Genomic DNA, 22,591 nt, shown 5'->3' on the forward strand with positions numbered 1-22,591 from the left:
AAAAGTTGATAGTCATTCCTCTCTTTATAGACAGTTTTCGATTATTAGATAGAGCTAATTAGTTCCATGCAATTTTTTCACGCAATACATGAATGAATTCATGTATACATGAGAAATCTGCCAGTTCATATTGTCAGATAATGCATTCCGTATCTTTAGCCATTGCAAAGAAGGTGTGTCAACATAAACAACGTATGGACAAAATACTATTGGCGAAATTGTGTATTTAAGATAAGAAGTGTGCGAAAATATCTTGACGTAGTATCGGACCATCCTGAGCAGCATGATAGCATATAAGCTTATAGCCACACTTTATAAGCCCCTTTTAGTAATTGGTTCTAAGAACAACAAGGAAGCAGCATCTGGCCACAACTTCATCAAACTGTGGGAAAGTACTCACTGCTGTATTTTTCATATCGGAAATCTTTTAGAATTCGATGTTTGGCACCTTTACTGTATATATTCTAACAGCTAGCGTAGTTGGAGTTACGCTGCTTCTTTATTGCCCCGATCTTGTGTCGGGATTTCGTTCTCCTAAAGAAAAAAATAAGCAATTTAGTCCTGTCATATTAAGTAAGTAAAATATTTTTTTTTTTAAATTTTAACTTTTAAATGTTTTTTCTTTATCATAAGGCAGTTTTTCTCTGAATGTTAAAATAAATAAAAATTTGTCATTAAAATTTTTGTAAAAATTATTAAATATGTTAGAAAATAAATATATTTAGAAATATTCATGTATTAGCATTAGAATTTCTTACAATGTGCAAACTGACAATGAATATAATTTTTTGTTCTAAAATATCTTGTAAACATTATTATTATTTTTTTTTTTAAAAAATCGTTTGAAAATGATAAAAATAACACAATTTTATATGCAAACGATTTAGTAAATCGTTTTCTCAATTTTTATTTTTAACATCTTTTTTTGAATAAAATATGTACCATGTTTTTCGAGTAATAAATTATTTTAGAGCAAACGTTTGTAAATCATGGTAAATTTAAAAGCTAATTTCAACATATTTCTTAAAGGAAGCAAGAGTGTTGTACACATTCGTATACACTTTAACATTAAAGGAATAACAACTAAGAGGTAAAATTTTTTTCTTCTTTACCATTAAGAATAGCCTACTTTATTATATCAGATGCACGAGTGTTCGAAGGGATTCTCACCCTCCCCCCAATTAATTGTTAACAAAGTTTAGCAATTTAGTAATGAAGTGCTTTTTCTGAATGTTTATGACTTGTGTAGTTTATGGGAAAAACTGAATAAAAACTAATGAGTTTTTTGGTTAACTTAAATTTAACTTCTATCAAAAAAGGCTGTTAATCGATAGTTTCGTTATATAAGTAAACATTTTTCTGTAAATGTAGTAAGTGTAGTAGAATGTCTTTAAAAGTAGCACAACCAATGGGGGAATGAATAATTTATGCATTATATATTGTTCTTGTTGCCTGTATAAGAGGATGCGCAGCACAAAACATTAGATAGGAGAATTACCAATTGTAATATTTTTTCCCAAAGAAAATGATTAAACGTATTAAAATGAGGAGTACATTTTTCAGTTATTTTTTTTTTACATTTTGATTTTTCTAATTTATTTATAAGCATCATTATTTATATTAATAAGGATCGATATCAAAATGTTTAACAACATTTTAAATTGCATTAAAATATATCAAAAACATTCCTTTCAAATTCAAATAAATACTGTTTCAAAATTAAATTTCTCATTTAGCAGATAATTTTTTTGATGATGGTTTATTTCGATGTTTAAATGTTTAGTATATATATGTGTGTTTTTATATTTTAGGGTATTTAAGCATTAATGTTTATAAATTCGTTGAAAAGTTTACTTATCACAGCTTAATTTTTACTAAAGTTTGACAGCGTTTATTTTCATTTTGAGTGATATATATGCTAATTTTGTTGTGTGCTTTTTAATAATCTTTTATTTTTAAAGATTTTTTTATCTATATATCTATTCTTTATGTCATAGCGTTAGAACAAACAAGTTACAAAATTGAAAAAGAAGAAGAAAAAAAAAGAAACTCAAGATAAATTATAACGGGACTGATTTTAACCTAAAAAAAAATGACTTTAACAATCTTTATTTTAATCAATGTTTAGGCCACATGAATATTAATTTATAAATTTCAACGAAAATGTTTTAAGACTGTGAAAAAATCTATATTAGAGAAGCTAATTATAAAATATAAATAGAGAAAAAGCATATCAGAAGTGACTTAAGTATGTTATATTCATTTTTATTTTTCTATATAGCATGACATTAATTTGCCTCTTCAACTTTCTCATTGTTTTCGGAGCATTCCCATTGAATAAGAAAGTCGTATGATATGAACTTGAATAAGCTAAGATTCAGTTATGTTGAGTTATCATAAGCAGGATATTAACTAATTGGATGCCTGCAAATGACGTCATCGTAGGTAAATCGTAGCACTTGTTGAGTCAGAAATCAATCAGGTTCGGCACACGCATTACGTAGCTTACAGATATTCAGTTAAATCTGATTTAAATCACATGGTTAGGCATAATCACTCAACTTCTTCTCGAGTTATAAGAGCCCAATTTAAAATTATATTAACTTTTGAAGTGCAATATTGTTTGTTAATAAACAAAGAGATATAGATATCTTTGACTACCCTCAGCATAAAATTAAAAAATTATTATCGTAGTCTTTACTGATGAGAAATTTGTTCATTCCTCTTCTAATTTATGAATATTTTACAATGTTTTATTTAGCTGTTTTACTATTAAGCCTACAAGCCAACACGTGTGCATGAAAACATTACATTTATATTATGAATAAATGAAAACGTTACATTAATATTTTTGTCTATTCTTTCGATTTTGATTTTAATTATTCTTTAGAATTAAACATTTAAGACTAAAAGCGGGTTAATTTTATTATGAATGTTATGATAGTTTAGATTTTCAAGTTTGTACATGTTTCTCCGATTTCGTTCACCAAAGGTCAGTTCATATCTTTTATGAATGTAAAATAATGGCGGAAATTTTTTTATCTGGCTAGCATTTTTAAAACTGAAAATTTAATATATATATATATATATATATATATATATATATATATATATATATATATATATATATATATATATATATATATATATATATATATATATATATATATATATATATATATATATATATATATATATATATATATATATATATATATATATATATATATATATATATATATATATATATATATATATATATATATATATATATATATATATATATATATATATATATTAGAGTTAGAATCGATACCCTGTTAGAATTTAAGAATTTAATATATAGTTTTAAAAATAGGCTGATGTAAAAATTCACTTAGATTTGACTGCAAACAAAGACAACTGCTCCTTTATTATCCCGTATTCAATTCCAAGACAAAATAGAGTCTTAAAAAACGTGTATAAATTAACAGGTGGTTATAAAATGTAACAGATGGTATCGTTTGTGATTGAGTTCATAATTTCCTAATGAATCGGCGGAAAAGCTTTATTTATCTTTCTTTATTCAGAAAAAGATAACAACATTAGGTTCTAAAAGGATTTTATCCCACGAACAAATAGGAGATAATAAGTATTATCTCGTGTGAAATTTCTGAAAATTCTAGAGATTAAGAGGTAATTTTGCTCTGTTCTAAAAGTATTTTAACAAAGCAATTGTGATTAGTAAATTGAGATTATTGTTACCAAAGTTTAAGTATATAGGTATACTTTATATTAAAATTATCTGCAAAAATATGTTGAATTTAGTTTTGAAAGCGTGATTGATTTACAAACTACACATAAAGAGTTTATTGCATTTTATTTTATACAAAAAAATAAATTTAAAACGGAAATTAGGAAAGGGAACAACATAAAGGAATCATTTATTAAAATATTTAAATCATTATTTTTGTTTTTTAATTTTTTTTTGATAGAATTAAATGTATTAAGATTCTTCAGGATAATTAGTTATTTTATAATAATAATTTGTAGGTTTTGTGAAATTAAAAAATCAATTTAACATGCTTCTAGTAGAACACGTGAATAATAAAGTTTACTTTACTTAAAGACAATAGTTCCAAAATATTTTAGAGGTTTAAGTTATGGCTATTTACTCAACGTTGCAATAGCCAATTTAAAAATTATTTCAAAACCTATATATTTTTTAAGTATCGTGTCAATTCACTGTGAGACAATTCATTGCTCACAATTCGTCTGAGCTACAGTTCGTTGTGGGCTCAATTCATCGAGGCTATTCATCGTAGCCACAATTCGTGCGAGAACATTTCGTCGTGGGTACAACGCGTCGCAGCGACAGTTCATCGTGGTCACAATTCATCGAGGTGACAATTCGTTGACTGCATAATTCGTTGCACCGACAATTCATCGCGGATACAATTAGTTGTTGGCACCATTCATCGCATATATCATTTATATAGAGTGCAGTTGGTCTGTAGCTATTAATATAAATGTTCCAATAGACTTCTGTAAAGTGCACTTGCATCAGCCAACTGGTCGGCCGAAGATTCATAGAGGTTAAATTTCCGCAACATATGGCATAATAGTGGTAAAGTGGTCAGCATTGCTCACCGTCCTCTTTTACTGCCAGGAAAAGCTGGTGTGCATCGATCTCTGAAAAATATGACAAGTTCTTAAAAAAAACCCGATTATAAGTGAAAGAGGATGTTTCATAATATTCATTGATATGTTTTATTGATGAAATTTTTGTATATTCTAAAATTCTATAATTTTGTATATTGCAAAAATTTCTTTATAATTTAAAGCTGATTTTCTTAACTATCACTTAACTTGCTCTTACACTTGAAAGAAAAACATCCGTCATCCAAATCGTAGACAATGTATTTTCATTACTTAAAAAGAAATTGTAATCTCAAATTTTCAATTACTCTGGTTGAAAAACGCAGGAAGTTTTGATGAAATTTAGTGAATTATTTAAAAAAGTCCAATCTTAAAGAAATATATGTTTAAAATAAGCCTAATTCTTTCAATTCAATCTAATTATTGTTGTTATTTAATCTAAGAAAACTTGTTTAATTTCAAGAATTCATTTTTATTTTCCGTTTAGTATTATTATTATTAATCTAAGATCCCGTTATTATTTAATCTAAGAAAACTTGTTTAATTTCAAGAATTCATTTTTATTTTCCGTTTAGTATTATTATTATTAATCAATGATCCCGTTATTATTTAATCTAAGAAAACTTGTTTAATTTCAAGAATTCATTTTTATTTTCCGTTTAGTACCGGGGGATGGCGGTAGTCAGCTGGAGGCGAAATTGGATAAACCAAAAACAGTTCACATGTTTTGCGACCAGAAGACGGAAGGTTATTTCAGCTTATGGTTAAATCCAGGGCTTTTGTTTCCCGGTGCAGTCGATTGTTGGGTAGACAACATGAGGTAAATTTTGAAGATTTTATTTTTTCACAAAATAGGTTTTACTTGAAAAAAATATTTCGTTTGCTTATTTATTATTTAATAGCAAAAATATTTAGCCACAACATTGGCTAAATATGGAGGAAAGAGGAGATGCCATCATACAGTGAACCTAACCAATGAACTACGAAGTACATAAGTCAAGTAAATTGCACGAACCGACGGCAGCTAGTTATAATATATCGTCAACTAGAGTTGTTAGTCTGTATAATTTTGAACTTCTAGTAATAATTTCGTTTACTTTTCTATCACTTGGAGAGAAAAACATGATTTCTAGACTTGGTTCTGGGATTATGGAATCAATACATGGTTTTAAAATAAATTTCAATGAAAATTGAAACAGTTAACTAATTAAAATTTATTAATTACTTTTTTTACACTGTAATATTTTTTATTTTTATTATTTATCAATTCTATTTTGAAGCTGAGAATTTAGAAAATTAAAAATAATATATAAGTGCTTATAATATATCTAGATATAAGTTTACATATTTATTTAGGAAAATAAGGATGATATAAATCCATATTAAAAATATATTATAATAGCAGGTTATCACACTGCAAATAAAGAACAGCCTTTATGTTTGAGAGAGCCTTCAAAGGCTAATAAGTAATTTCTTTTGCCACTAATTTTTTTTAAACATATAAACTGAGTAGAGCTATCCCGGTGAGAAAAAAGACCTCAATTGAGGGTACAACGCTTCCGCTCTGCTAATATTATCAAATTGTCGTTTTGTCTTTAAATAAAAAAACTTCACTTCAAAAAAACGAAAATAAGAAAAGAAAAAAAACGTAGGAATAAAATTTTTTTTTGTCCAGAATGGACAAACAGCAGAAAATAGAGAAAAAGTTAAATACAAAGAAAATATGATGGAAATGGAGGATTTGAATGATATAGGAAATTAATGAAGATAAAAAAAATAAGTACACAGATTAATTTACTGAGTTTTTCCATATACTACATATAATTGCTGTTTTGATTGTTTGAGTTTCTTTAAGAGATCAGCTGTAAATCCTTTTGGTTTTATTTAATTAAGTTTTAAATAAGATTCTAAAAAAATTGGGGTAAACAATGTTAATAATTTCATTAATTATTATTTATTTTGCAATGAGGTATTCACTGTTAAAATTTCAGGCTATATTACAACAAGACCACAAGATTAACTCAAAACTCTCCCGGTGTGCATATTAGAGTTCCAGGGTTTGGTGATACAAGTAGCGTAGAATGGTTGGATCCCAGTGCTACAATGCCACCATGTAAGTAAAATTTGCTTTATGATTTGTAAGGAAACTATCAGCATTTATACCGTTTTTAAAACGTGTAGTCTAACATTATTAGAGAACAGGAATAGAAGAAGCACGAGAGATTCGAACAACCGTATATTTTTCATATTTAAACATTTATTTTTAGCTGAAGAGCACCAGATTGCAGCATGGTATAAAGCAGTATTTCTTGTTGGTTTTATACTTCATGCATTTGCAAGTAAAATCAAAGGGAAATCTCATATAATATCATTATAAAATTCGACTTTATAAATTTTGTTTTCTGTTAAAATCGTTGAATGTTTTTCGCCAAGGAGATTATTTAGCAAAGTTAATTCCTAATGCTAATTTACATTTTCAAATACTTTTATCACGTTTATTATTACACTCTATAACAAAAAAAATCGACGCACCAAGAAGGAGTTGTCCGATTGAAACGAAAATTGGTGGATAGGAAGACAATGTACAGAATAGTAAATGATTAGAATTTCAGATCAATTGAATAATTTATTGCAGAGTTACAGTAACAAGTTCAGTAAGGTGTTGACCCGCCTCTAGTCTGGATACAAGCTGCCACACGGCGTGGCATAGACCGATAAAGCTCCCGGATGGTCTCTTGCGGTATTTCCTGCCAAATTCGATCCAATTGTCGAACGAGGTCATCAACATTCCGTGCCAGATGCAATCGCCTTCCCATCACATCCCAAACATGCTCGATGGGAGAGAGATCTGGTGATCTGGCAGGCCAAGGAAGAGTTTGACAAGCTTGCAGACAGTTCATAGCAACACGTGCCGTATGTTGTCTGGCAGTGCCCTGCTGAAAAACCAGCCCAGGGCTCTGCAAAAGGAAAGGTAGCAAAACAGGTCTTAGGATGTCGTCGACGTACCGCTGTGCAGTAAGTGTACCTCTAATGACGACCAAAGGGGTCCGGCTGTCAAAGGAAATGGCACCCCAGACCATAATGCCTTGTTGAGGGCCGGTGTGGCGTGCAATAGTGAAGGCAGGATCCCCCCTCTGCCCTGTGCGTCTTCTTACACGTCTTCGATGATCGTCAGAACACAGTTGGAAGCGGGATTTGTCGCTAAAGAGTATACGTCCCCAGTCGGCATCATTCCAGCCATATCTGTTCAAAACATTCATGCATACGAAATTTCAAAGCAATCGGATGATTGCTTCTTGGTGCGTCGATTTTTTTGTTATAGAGTGTATATCTGCATATGTTGAATGAACAGAATTTCTCATGAAATTCATTATCAAAATAAATATAACTGTCTATTACCTTTAATGACTGCAAAATGTAACTAAATAGATTTAACATAAAATGTTGCGAAATAGGGTATTATCATAGGATTACTTTAAAATATAATAATTTTTAGTTTAACCCTAAATTTTGCGAATAATAATTAAAATTAAAACTTAGTAATAGAGAATAATATTAAAAAGGGATATTATATATATATATATATTTAAGATAAATATTATTAAATGAAGGATAAAAAATTTACAGGTAAAATCCTCTACAAATCTTATTAATTTTATGCTGATCATAAGATATTTGAATCTTCTTTGTTTATTAACATCTTTAGCAAGTGTTTTTTTCTATTCAATGAGCATGCCATGAAATAGCAAGATGACAATTATCTTATTCTCATGATTTATGGATAAATAATATCATCGTGTTACAAAAAAATGAACCTTATGTTTTCTTGCCTTATAGGAGAGAGGAAGCTAACTTGGACAGTTTTCAATAAATTTACCAAAAAGCTCACTGATCTTTATTTTAAACATATCTAGTATTTTTTCCATTAAAATTTGAACTTATTTGGCTTATCTGGATGCATAGTTTTGAAATAATCTTATTATTAAAAAAAGTTGTTTTTTGTCCCCACTAAAAACACTAAAACATGTCATGGGACTAGTTTGGATGGACACGTGCTAATTCATTTTATTATTACTTATAAAAAAATCAAGTAAAACTAAAATGGAACTAATTTATGTCTAAAAATGCTGTCGTGAATTATTAATCATAAAAATCCTTATAATAATTAATGTCAAAGCCTAATAAATACATAAATCAAAACTTTTCCAGTTTTAACGAGAGATTTTTCTTTAATATTTAAAACAGTAGCAAATGTTACACTTTGCTGCTTCATTTTCGTTATAATAAAGTTGATTTTGTTTTATAACCGTCGTTGAACAACCGACCCAATTTTGAATTTACGACTACTAACTTTTAACTTAGAAGCCATGTAATTTTGAACCCAATCCAGAAGACAAGAAAACTTCTGGATCAAATATTGGGAGAAATTTGCCTCCGAATCGGACTTTTTTGATGCAACTAACTCGCATTTGCGTTACATGGCAATGAAAACCACGAAATTTTCCCACAGTTAGTCTGACAGCAAAGGGATTCTAATTCATGATCCGTCTACCATAGAGGATACTTTTCATCTGTTCTGTGGTCGGTGTGAGCCGGGTGCGAAATTCGTATCGACCAGCCATAACTGGGTTTCGAGCCCGGTTCACTTCACTCGGAGGTGAGTGCTCTATCTCTCGGCTAACAATTTGGCCACCACAATGTATAGACAATTGAAACACCTATATAAGATCTGATAACTGTGCTGGGAAGATTTTAAATAATGGCAAAATTGAAGAAACTTTTCTAACCTTAATTGTTATTATACTAGCTCTTTAAAAATTATAGGAATCTACAACTTTCGACTCGGTAAATATATAAATATAGTATCAGGGTTCTAGAAGAACTTGAAAGTGATAGCGAAAATATGACTAAATTTGATCATTTAATAAATTTGTGACCATTACTATATTTTTTAAAAAGAAATTATACATCTATGACGCCCTACCAACCACCTCTGCCGTAAATGGCCTCAGGTGCCTAAGTAAATTTCGAGGAGGATGACCAGCCACCTCTAACCCTTAAATTGGTTTCTGGAGAAAAAAAATTATCATAAATATACTACCACTAAGAAACTCTGCTAATACTGATATGTCCACTGGCTAAATAAAAAAAAAGGCAAATCAAATGTGACTATTAAAATGAGTAATAAACATATTCACTCGTAGCATAGGATCACTTATTGTTAAAGTAGATGAATAAAAATTATCTAAAGGGGCAAATAAGTAAAAAATTGAAAATCACTTTTCCATAATAAAAACTTTTTATTTATTTATTTATTTTTTGAGTTATTTAGCAATTTAGTGTTTCATCTTGTTACTACTTATGAAAGTGCAACACAGTTTTGTAATTCCATCAGAATTAACTGGGAATTTTTGAGTCATAATTAACAGAAATATTCCATTTGTCTATTTCCGGCCTCATGTCCACACTAGCCCCCCATTACCCTGCTCAGAAACATAAAATTTTAATTTTTTCACTGTGAACATAGTTTATACTTGCTGATCTTTAAAATTCATTATTTATTTATTTTATTTATTACATTTAATTATTTATTTATTTTATTTTATTTCTTACTGTCAAAGAAGTATTACAGATTTAAGGAATTATGTCCGATAAGTTAAGTCAACATTCAGATTCTTGGTATTGAATTTTCCTTCTTTGTAATCAAAAACCCCTATGTTATTTAGTATTTTTTGTACGTCATGATGACCAACAATATTGCATTGAGAGTGGTGACTTTATGCCATTTTTTGTTAATATCTTGATCAATAATCAGGGTAGTAACCATGACTGTAGTACGAAATGATCTGGACAATGTTTGTGCTGATGTCACAATACCAGTGGAGGAGGTTAATATAATTAAAATTTTGACAAACTCTATTCTAGGAGGATGATTATGCGAGTTTTTTTTAAGGTCAAAGAAGGGTAATATTTTGACATCGTCGAATTGTCTGATATTGTCCGGCACCAGAGAAAACAAATAATAAAAATTCCACTGCCAAATAAAATTTCAAATAAATTGTTCTCCATTAAAGTTTAAGTATAATATATCAATGCAATTAATAATAACAAAGGAGTTATTATTAATAATAGAATTCTTATTATTATTAATTATAATAATAGCAATAATAATTATAATAGCAATAATAATTATAACAGCAATAATAATTATAATAAGAGAATTACTCATATAAATATAAAATAATTGAAAGTTTTTTTACTGTTTTTTTATTTTCCTCTAAAAATTAAAAAGGAAATAATCATTAGATTTTGAAATTCGTTAACGGCATTTTAAAAATTTTGTGTCTATATTAGACTTTGGAGATTTAGTATGAGCTAGAATAGTGTTTTAATAGATTTCAAGGGGATAAATTAAGTTGTCCAAAAGGTGACTAACTAAGGTGGTTACTTTGTATTACGGATTTTCTTTTTAAAATTTTTCTCATGATTTAGAAAAAAAGCTTTACTTATCATATTGACAAGAAGAGTTGTGCAAAGACATTTAGTAAAATATTTAGAGATTAAACAAGCTATACATATAATAAATTTTTTTTTTAAAAAAACTCAGAACGTGTTTTGAACTAATCCCATTTTAAGGGTAACTAAGCAAAGTACAAAATTTAAGTATTATTTTCTTTCCTTTATGTTTATAAATAAATTTATTTCTATTTACTTACTCTTTAAAATTTTTTTACAGTTATCGCCCGTTTTATTCTGAGTGCTTATTTTGTTGACATAGCCGACATGCTTGTTAAAGAGGGATATACAAGAGGAAAGAATATCAGAGGAGCACCGTATGATTTCAGGAAAGCTCCAAGTAATATATAGATATTGAATAAAAATATATCTTGCTTTTATTACATTTGTAATAAAAGTGCGTGATGTGTTAAAAAGTTATTCATAACTTAAAAATATCAATGACATTTTAAATTCTTAACTGTACAAATGTTTCAAAAAAGTAAATTATGCTAAGTATATCCATCACATCTCAATCAAATTTAATATAGATCAAATGGTCACAGTTTATTCTTGGCAAGTGTTCAGAGTATCATTTGTTATATTCTTTTTAAAAATGAATTTGTTAGCCATTACTTTGATTTCAAACCAAAGAATTACATCGCGTATTTATATTTGCTTTGGATTATTTACTTGCTTAAAAGTTGAAACAATGCTATTTCTTATAATTGATTGTACTGAAAACACCTGCTAACGTAGCGAAAATTTACAAATTTGCTTATTGCTTAGTGCAATTTCCTTGTATAATTTATAACTTTAACTGTTTCTTTTCATTTACAATTCGTCGCACACTCGTATCTTCAAGAAAAAAGACATTCTCCCCTAGACTGTAAAAATTCCGGATCAGATTACGGTATAAAGTACCGGCATTTTGAGTGTATCATTAGTAAAATCTATTTTACCATTAAATCCATTTCGACCGTAAATTTTACAATAATATTCATTTCGTTAAGGTTATTCAGTAATTTTACGGTATAAGTTATTACTCTAAAAATGGCAGTGTATCAGATTTTTTGTTGCGTAATATGTTCTGGTAAAAAAGATTTCACGGTAAAAAATACCGGCACCCTAAGGTCAGGTTATTTTTACTGTCATTTGACCTGGAACTAGTTGTCTTTGGTTGTAGTTGAATTAAAATATAATATGAACTTCTTGCGTGTCATCCAAGTACGTGACACGTGACAGCTAATTGCACGTTTGCCGCAGATTCGCCATCTCTGATCGGCAACGGCATTGCATACCCTATTTTACTATTGACCTGTAGAAACATTAAAATTTAATTATAGATGAATTGCAGAGCTACTTCGATTCCGTGAAACATCTAGTTGAAGAAACTTATGAAAACAACGCTGAAGCGAAAGTAACACTGATTTGCCACAGCATGGGTTGTCCTATAACTAATTATTTCTTGAATCAGCAAAGTCAACCTTGGAAAGATAAATACATCAAAACATTGATATCACTTGCAGGAGCTTGGGGTGGTGCTGTCAAAGCCCTGAAAACAATTGCATCAGGTAATGTAACTCTAATTGCTAGCAAATGTAATTATCAGTAATAAAATGTTGGGAAATGTTCTATAGTAACGATTTCCAATTTTTTTTTTGTTCGGCTATGGAACACTAAATAATTGATCCTTTTTTTTACGGTTCCCCTATTGGATAAAGTTCATTAGTTATTAAAAACTTGTTAACCAAATAAAGAATGAATAATTTCGGAAATGTTAAATGGGAAGAATGAATTTTCTTAGTATAACTGATTTGACTATATTTTATCAATAATAGTATAGTGTGACATTTCGAAACCCCCGTGGCGTTTCAATGGAACCCTAGGGTTCTGTGGCACACTTTTTTGGAACGGTTGTTCTATAGCATCGCTGCTGATAACTTAACACATTTTATCAAATTTCAAAAATTTTTTTTTTGGATTTATCAAAAGGAGAGAAAATAAAATAAAAATGAGTTGAAACTTCTTTAACTAAAAAGGTTGCTAAAAAATTCCATGCCTATACTGCTATAATAGATATGTTTTTTGTTAACATTCATAGTATTTTGCGACACTTTATACATTTTTAGAAAAATCAGTGAAGCCTATAATATTAATTATCATGTAATTATCGAATCATATTATGATGTAAGTTTTTACGGCCGTTTTAAGGTGTTAAATTGAAACAGGATTCTACTCAGATTTTACAGTACTGTACAGTACATATACATATAAATTTACAGTATTGTAATCATGTTTATATGTACATATAAAGGTTAAAAGGATTAACTTATAGGGATTTTGATCAAATTGAATACCTTCTTCGAGTAATGACAAATTTGTTCAACAACATAAATCAGAATAAAATAAGCAGTTAAAGCACTGTAGTAATTTTACATTTCAAGTTCAAGTACTTTTTATAACCGTTAATATCATTAACTCCAATAATTCTGCTGACTCATCGATTGGTTTGCTGCTTTCCATTACTTTTTTTACAATTATTATAGGTTTATAGGTCTATTTTAGTTTAGGCAGAGGTAATCTTTGCACTTTATTGCTAATGAATGAAAAAAAAGGAAGGTGCGAAACGAATCAATGAATTAAAGAATTCGAGTATTTATGATGAGTGAATGGGTGAATAAGAAAATCAGCCTATAAGTGAACAGATGAATTAACTTATAAGTAAACAAGAGATTATTTATTTTTATACTTCAGTGATACTGCAATCAGTAGCTACGATTGTCTTTTCCATCAATGTATTAAATGTAGAGAAATATCTCGCTATTTCTTTTCGTAATAGAGGTATTTTTAAATCACACTTGGAAAATGTTTTATTTCATTTTTTTGATTACTATGAGTTATATGGAAATGTATATTTCAAATCATGTGTAATAAAGTTGAATTTTAACAGGAGAAAACCTCGGAATTATTGTTGTAAGTCAAAGCGCTCTGAGGACTGAACAACGGACAAGTCCGAGTCTAGCATACATGTTGCCAACTAGTAAATTGTGGTCAAAAAAAGATCCAATTGTGATAACAAGAGAAAGAAATTATACCGTAGAAGATTACTATGATTTCTTTCGAGATATTGACTATCTAACTGCCTATGAGATGTTTAAAGACAATTATGAGAACGCGATGAAGAGTTTAGAAGCTCCAGGAGTTGATGTACATTGTATTCATGGGACAAATTTAGAAACACCTGAGAAGTATGTTAATTTTCTTAAAGTTTCATCTATTTAGCAAATACCATAAAAAGTTAGCATAAAATAGTTAATTTTCTGAGAAGTAATATTTTTAAAATATTTGCACGTATCGTGATATTCCATTCAAAATATAAAATGTCCCAATTCTGCCAGCAATTTTTTTCTGTAATATTAGAACAGTATTTTCCATATTATTCGTTTTTTTAATTAAAAAAAAATACGCATTGAGTGTATTTAAATACCATCATTGAATAATATTTTAAATTCATTTTCAATTGTTTGTGTTTTGAAAGATTTTTTTTGCAAGGCTTATACTTATTGAAAAGATTTTTTTCAAAGTTTATACAGGGTTATTCATAATTCCCTCCGGGGTTTCGAAGCGTTATAGTAAAAAAAAGAAGACGAATATGAAAAAAAGAAACATATGAAATTATTCCGGAACTATTCAAGTTTTACTTACATACATTACAGGTGTTCTATGTGTGAACCCTTGGTCACACGGTATTATACATCAATGCGATAGTCCAGTTCCTGTCCGGAGGGAATTATGAATAACCCTGTACTTAAGAAGCAACTAAATAAATATGATAAAAACCTAATATAAATTTCAAATCATACCTTAAAATTTCAATCATTGTGCTTTAAATTTCATGAAATTATGAAGTTTTAAAATATTTGAATTTGGAACATTGTAGTTCTTTTTTATGCTTTCAGACTAGATTACAGAAACTCTGATACGGTACCTGACGATCCTCCAGATATAATTAACGGAAAAGGCGATGGCACTGTAAATGCGGCGAGTCTTTCAGCTTGCTTACAGTGGGATTATCAGCAAAAAAAGCACGTTTATTACTTACCTATTCCTGGAATGGAGCATATGAAAATATTGCATGATAAAGGGGTAATAGAATACATTAGAAGAGTTGTCACTCTTTGGTGATTTATTTTGTACAGATAAATATTGTTCATTATCCTTTTGCTAGCGGCTGGTACAATATGTCGAGCATAATCATCTTAAGCACCGCAAGCAGAAGGTTAATGTTATTATTTGATAAAAAAAACTTATATCAGGTGATTGCAAAAATTAATGCCAGATTTAAAACCCAAATAAAAAAAAAAGAATTTCCATAAAAATAGTACTTACTTATCAATTTTTTTTCATTATATTTATATCTATCTTTCTATTCTATAATGTTTTTAATATCTGTTTCGTATAGAAATTGCACTGTATTTGCTTGAAAAAAGTGTTTTGAATGGTTTTTCCCCAACATCAAATTTATTTACTAATAATTCAATTTTAGTTGAGATTGTGGGGAAATCTAGACTGACAAGGAATTATTTGAATTTTTTTCCTCTGATGCCCAAACTTATTGCAGTATCTTTTGAGTAACATGTGGTGAAAAAAGATTTTTGTATAAAACATTTTGCTTAAACTTTATACATTAAGTCAAATCAGTTACTCACAGTACTTAGTCAAAGTTATATCTTCTGCAATCTCACAAGTTTAACAGAAATGTCTTAATTTATATTTTAAGAAATTTAGTTTTGGTATGAGTTTTTGTAATCAGCGAATATAAGCTGTATTTCCTTTTCGTTTAGGACATTGCATACAAACTGTTTTATTAATTTATATTTAAATATTGTAAATTGTGTAAATAGAGAATTTATGGAATTTGAGTATTTTTTTCCAAAAAAAGTTAAACAAAATTTGTTTTATGTGCAATTAATTTTTTAAGATAATACTTTACGGTAAACAATGTTATACACATATTTGGAATTATAACAGTGAAAATATATAAAAAGTTTTCGATAATATGTATAAATATGATGACAAATATTTTATCAAAAATAACTTATGGCAGATAAAATAAAACTATGTGATGATGATTAAAATACAAGTCTTCTGAGAAAAAAGAAACTGATTTTATAGTTTTTTTTTATTGCCATCTTTATAATGTACATAAATATTTTTATTTTTCTGGCCTTGGACAATACGTGCAATGTTTGTAAATAAGTCAAAGAATATTTTAATGATTTAATTAATGTAAAACATTTATTTTCTGTATAATTTTGAAAATGTGCATATGAATATAAATTTTTTCAAATAAAATGTTTTTTCAAATTTGTAATTAACATTACTAGTATGGATATAAATTTGTAATGTCTGTTGTACTTTTTGTATGATTAAATGCATCTATTTTTTACTGAAGAAACATTGTATCATTGATCATTAAAATGTTATTCATTATTGCTACAATATTACTATTAATATTATTGTTATTATGAAAATTAATTTTCAATAAAAAAATATTATTTGGTACACACTTTTTATAATATTGTGCTAATTTTTTTTTAATGTGTGACTATAATAACGTCAAGTTTAAAATATTACCATAACAGTTTTTAATTGATTGTTCCATAAATATTCGCTTCAGAGGTATATGTTTAAAGCAATACATGCATTGCATTATAGGAAAAAATACTACAAGAAAAATATTAAACTATTTCGCAATCAATTAATTTTTAAATTTCAATTGTTGTTCTAGAAACTATCGTATTTATTAAGAGTTGTATACGAGTAGTATTATAATTAATAAATAGTGAAAGTATCTTTATTTATCAAGAAATTTTGAAGTAAAATATGCATATCTCGCAAAATGTAAATTATGAAACCAAGAATTGATCACTAATTTCCCTTTTTAAGCATATATGTTATGTAATTACAATACTTTTTCATGTATGTAATAAATATACATTTTGTTGATGTTTTTGGTATGTTTCTGGACTATTTTTCAAAATAATTTTTGTTAAAATATTTGCGAAATATACATATTTCTTGGAATGTTATGAGTTTGAACTGAATGAGATGTAGGAAAATAATATGACTACCTAGGACTATAAAATATCTGATATTGATATTTTCAATTTTTTGATTTTTTAATTATTTAATAAGCAATAGTGTAACATTTTTTAAAGTTCGCTTAAGGTATATTTACTGATTTATACCGCATGAAACAATAATCGTTGGATTTTATTAAATATTTAAGTGGTTCTGTTGTGGAAAAAAAGTTATTAAAATGTCCCTATTTTAAAATGTATCAAAGTTAACATTTATCATTACGTTTCCCGAAACGTTTGTACAAAATTTAACATTAGTCTAACCTTAGAATTATTTTTTTCTAAAAGAAAATAATCATGCGTTAAAGTAATAATTGGACAATGATTTTTCGCAAATAATCCTGTGCTTACATAAACAATAAATATTTTTATGCCGTCGTTAAAATAATTTATCCTTTTTTTCCTTGTTGTAATTCAGAGTTAGTCACTCTACTTTTCTCTAGTTGAAACTAGAAATTCATTGGTTAGATTTTATTTTCTTAATTTATTGATTAAAATATTATCTCTAAAACTTATTTCATTGTTAGGAGATAGTTGTTAACCTAGTGAAACATGAGAATTGCTTATTTTTGGAAAAACAATTTTAAAACTGAATGATATATGTATTTTTAACTTAAATTTTCAGAAAATAATATTAAATTTAACGTATTCAAATTTTATATGATTATCATAGACAATTAATCAAGAATATCTTTGAAACACTAACCCTTATCAACTCTATAAATTACTAGATACATTTGGTTTGGAGTTATGTTTTAGATATTAGCGAAATAAAACCATACGCTACCTGCACGTTAATGTTATAATACCTTAAATATTATTAATATTTCCTTCACGAGAAAAGCATTTAATTTTACAATTTTTAAAATGTAACATCGATTACGGAAGTTAGAATTCGTAGGGGAGCTTTTATGGCAAAAAATTCTAATTTTTAAAATCAGTTTTGTTTAAGCAAATATTCGGTCCAAGAATTGGGATCTTAATATTTAAAAAAATGCTTTGTTTTCCTTTTAAAAATAAAGTATTGAATTGACAATTCAGTTTACGCCGTTTCTTAAATTTTTTAAAAAAGGTTTAAAGTGTTGGACCGTTCTATTTCTCACCAGTGTTATTGTCGCTTGACGTATATTTTCGTTTGATATAAATAAAGCTCTTCATTAAACTCAACTAGACGGTCAGAACGAGGTGCGTCTTTGAGGTCAAAATTTACGTCTCAAGATTGGTATACCTTTCAGCTATGGTACCCGTACACAGCCCAAATGTTTCGAGCAGCTTGCTTATGGGGCCTTAAAAACTTGTATAAAAACTAAAAGAAAGTGTTAAATGCTTATTTTTCTCAACTTTGCATTCGATTTTAATGATTTTAAAATCATCCCGAAAAAAACAACAACATAGATTTCGGACGAAAACATCCTCATTCTTATGAATGATTTCAAACATTATGACAAAACATTTAATGACCCACAAAATGTTTTTAAAACTTAAAAAAAGAAAGAAATTTTTTCTTCGCGAAATATCATTTTATTTTTTTACACGAAAGTGGTTTCATATGAAGGTGGTTGTACAAATAAAGTTTAAATACGTAATTTTCGTTAAGATGTAAACTTAGATTCAATTACGTACAGTATAAGTAATTTGAATCAGTGTTTCTGCGATATTGTTTGACTGAAAAAAAGCTTTTCTAATACACAAAATAATTTTATTGTATACAACAATTATAGAACCAAACTTAGGAACTGAAATTTTATAATCAGAAAGTTAGATTTGGGGATAAAATGTCTTGTATTTTATTATTACCACGTTTATATAAACTTGTCTTCGTGTATGTCTGTCCGGGTGGAATTTTGTAATCGATTTTAAACTAACTTCCCGACTAGCTACAAACTTCAAATTTGGCACATAGTTCAGAATTGGATGACAATGTATGAAAATGAAAAGAAAAAAGACAAACAAAGTAAAATAAAATAAAAATTTAAAAAAAAAAATTATTTTCGAGATTGTCTTTTGTTGATTCCATTATTTCAAATTAGTATTACATATCAGGTGAAAAGATTTTCATTGTCGGAGTATTTTTATTGGCTGAAAAACCACGTGATAGGATCCAGTTTTTCCTCATTCATTTCCAGATTGTTTTGGCTGTCATCAGCATAAAACTAATGAAAGTTGTAAAGGTATTGTTTTTCTATAAAGTTTTTTGTATTCGCGATCGCAACGCTCGAGTACGCCGTCTAGCGGGAGCCTGTAAATATCAGACATTAATTTATCACGTTTTCATTTAGTTCCATCAAAGTCATTGACTGAATCAGACGCCATTTTTTAGCAGCAAATAAGAAACAAGATTTCTCTAAGGAAAAGGACGAAGAACTTGAAAAAAATCTCCAGAATATTAGTAAATCTTTCAGGAACAGAACATGCCAAACATTTGAAGAAAAATTCCTCAATAATTTTTTATTTCTATTATCAACAAACTTGCAACTGATGACTTCCGATTTCGGATACTGTTACAGATGTGTGTATTAAGGTAAAATGCATTTCTTCTGTCTTCAATTCATTACGAATTAAAGTGAAGTCAACATTGCTTTCGTCATTCCAGTGAATAAATATGAATTCAGAACATACAGAATTGTAATAGTTATAGCATATTCTTCTTCGTTATAGAATAGTATATATTTTTGTATCCATATAATTCGGAAAACAACAATAAAAAATTATCCAAGTTACTTGAAATAGTGCCATTTCTGCTGATTCTTAATTAATTTAAATCGTTTTCTTGGTAAGTTTTTTTTTAATTTTGAAAGAATAAGTGCAACTAGAATTCAGCTATTCTGTTTTTAGCTACATATTCAAATTCATATCAATTATAAAATTTTGCTGTGTAGTATATTATCTAAAAGTAATGAAGGTATAAACTATGTATCTATTATTTGAGAATAAAGTTTTCAAACAAGGAACTTATCATTTTGGAATTCTCCGGGAATTATAAATCAGGTAAGTGCAATGATTTTTACAATAAAAAATTTGCTTGTAAATATTTTTTTTCATTTGATGATGGTTCTCTACAGAATGGTTTTTTACGTCTGATTAAGAACTATAAGAATAATAAAAAAAGAAACAATATGGAAGTTTTTATTTCAATGTAAAGAATTCTTAAAATCGTTTTTTTATCCTAAGAATTCTTTATTTTCCGTTTTTTAGTTTATAATTTTTTGATAAAAATTGTTCTCAAAATACTTTTTTTGAAAAATTAAATGGTATAACATTATGTGTTTATGTATACTTCTTGTATATTCCAATGTTTGAAGTAATATGATTCAGAAAAGTATGGAATAAAAATTCGGTACTTACATATTAACGCCACCGCCGCTACAGATTTGGCGGTTTTTAAGCGCCGCCAATCTACACTTAAAATTTTTGCACAATTGGGTATAATATGAAAAAAACACAACTACTTCGATTTAGTAGGAACAACATATGACGCAATGCTAAACGAATGGAATTTAGTTGTTGTTTATTTAGTTATTGTTATTAGTAGTTGTTGTTATTTGCTTTAGTTGTTGTTGTTTATTTAGTTGTATTTAGTTTCAATAACTTTTCTTTATAATGCAATAAAATCTGGCGAGCAGCTATTTAAACGATCGAACACTTCGTTTGTTTATTTGTGGCTTGAAGTTAGGCTCGCAGAAAATGCCGTTCATGGGTTAAATTTAGTAGGAACAACACAACCTGTGACGTAGGCTATAGTATACCCAATTCATAAAATAAAACACTTTATTTAAAATCAAAATAGTCGATCGGATTTCGGTGGAAAATGAGCCGATATAGAGTTTAGCATAGATTCAAAACAATCATATCGCCATATGAAATCTGATAAATAAGATTCCAAATGAAATAACATTTCCAAAACGTACTTTTACCAAGATAAAGTTTCATGTTGTGGGAATTGGTACATTTTCGTTTTTTCGGTAAAATATTTCCCTCTTGAAAAAATAAAATTGCATCTTGTTTTGTTTTTGGCAAATCCCAAAGACGAATTTTCGTAGCACTAAAAATGGCGACAAAAAAGAATTGTTTTTTGTTTTTGCTTCGTCAGCATTCTTTATTTTACGTTTCTTCGTTTCTAAATAATGATTTTTATTGAAACTTGAAATTTTTTGATAAAAATTGTTGTCAAAAAACTTTGTTTACAAAATTAAATTTCATATAATTATGAAGCTTATGTATACTTTTTGTTCATTTTAATTTTTGAAGTAATATGATTCTTAAAACTATAGAATGTAAAGTTTAAATGGGCCTTTCATGTTATATCATTAAATTTAGTAATACTATTTCTCGGTCATTAGGTTTTAACTCTTATAAGAATATACATATTTTTTTCTGTTAATGTACAAATATTTTTCCGATGTGTTTTGGATATTCCTTCTCTAATAAAAAGAGATACCATTTTGTTTTCGGTTGTACAAGAAAGAATATCAAGCATTTTTCTTTTTTAAATTTAATAAGCCACATTAAAGAAGGAACGTTGCAATGCTACACGCTACATTAACGACGTCTCCAGAGTAACTGAATGACGGTTCATATAGAAATCGCAGGTAAGCGTCTCATACAACAACGCCCCCTATAGTTCGTTGCGATCGCGAATCCCTAATTTAAAAGGAAAGTTCTATTATTTTAGTAGTGGTCTTGTAGTAGTCTTGACTACTCTTGACTAAGAAAAATAAATATTTTTAAAAGCCACGTTTTTTGTAGTGAAGAATAATAATTGAAAAGCAATAATTTTTAAAAAATATAAAATAAAAATTCAAAATTAAAAAAATAATAATTTAAAAAAAATTCAAAATAAAAAGTAATATTTTTAAAAACCACGTTTTTGTAGTGGAGAATAATAATTAAAAAAAAATTGAAAAATGAAAAACGTGGGGCGCATGAAATACATAACAGTACATATACACATACATATACACATTTTCTTACTCATACACATGCACAGCCACATATACATCCACATACATATGCATATACACAAACATATTCCACATTCAGATACAATTACAATTACAGATATACATACACATATTCTCCAGAGCACACATACACACACTAATATAACATTACTGTTATGTATTTCATGCGCCCCACGTTTTTCGTTTTTCAAAATATTTTTTTAATTATTATTCTCCACTACAAAAACGTGGTTTTTAAAAATATTACTTTTTATTTTGAATTTTTTTATCTTTATGATTACTTCGACATTATAAATGCTTTAATTCTACAACAATGGGAATAATCTTCCAGAAATGAGGCTGAATTAAATA

General features: G+C 28.0%; 1 protein-coding gene across 2 annotated transcripts; it reads left to right on the forward strand.

Moving 5' to 3' along the window:
• Nucleotides 1-222: 222 nt before the first annotated feature.
• On the forward strand, nucleotides 223-17,145 carry LOC107450281 (lysosomal phospholipase A and acyltransferase). Of its 2 annotated transcripts, XM_087160447.1 has the most exons (7): nucleotides 223-573; nucleotides 5,302-5,458; nucleotides 6,630-6,751; nucleotides 11,375-11,494; nucleotides 12,480-12,707; nucleotides 14,087-14,384; nucleotides 15,096-17,145. In XM_087160447.1, the coding sequence occupies exons 1-7, from the start codon at nucleotides 438-440 to the stop codon at nucleotides 15,319-15,321; spliced, it is 1,287 nt and encodes a 428-aa protein (XP_087016573.1). In that variant the 5' UTR covers nucleotides 223-437; the 3' UTR covers nucleotides 15,322-17,145. The 2 variants fall into 2 exon arrangements, with proteins under 2 accessions (XP_087016573.1, XP_087016581.1); XM_087160455.1 differs by lacking the exon at nucleotides 12,480-12,707 and having other exon boundaries at nucleotides 308-573.
• The last annotated feature ends 5,446 nt before the right edge of the window (nucleotides 17,146-22,591 follow it).

Source organism: Parasteatoda tepidariorum, chromosome 1 (assembly GCF_982258835.1).
Source record: "Parasteatoda tepidariorum strain Cologne lab strain chromosome 1, Ptep-v5.0, whole genome shotgun sequence".
Lineage (NCBI taxonomy): Eukaryota > Metazoa > Arthropoda > Arachnida > Araneae > Theridiidae > Parasteatoda > Parasteatoda tepidariorum.

Coding starts and splice junctions, on each gene's coding strand:
- LOC107450281 (XM_087160447.1), top strand. CDS start 438: ATGTTTGGCACCTTTACTGTATATATTCTAACAGCTAGCGTAGTTGGA. Junction 574..5,301: donor ATTTAGTCCTGTCATATTAA/GTAAGTAAAATA, acceptor TTTTCCGTTTAG/TACCGGGGGATGGCGGTAGT. Junction 14,385..15,095: donor AATTTAGAAACACCTGAGAA/GTATGTTAATTT, acceptor TTATGCTTTCAG/ACTAGATTACAGAAACTCTG.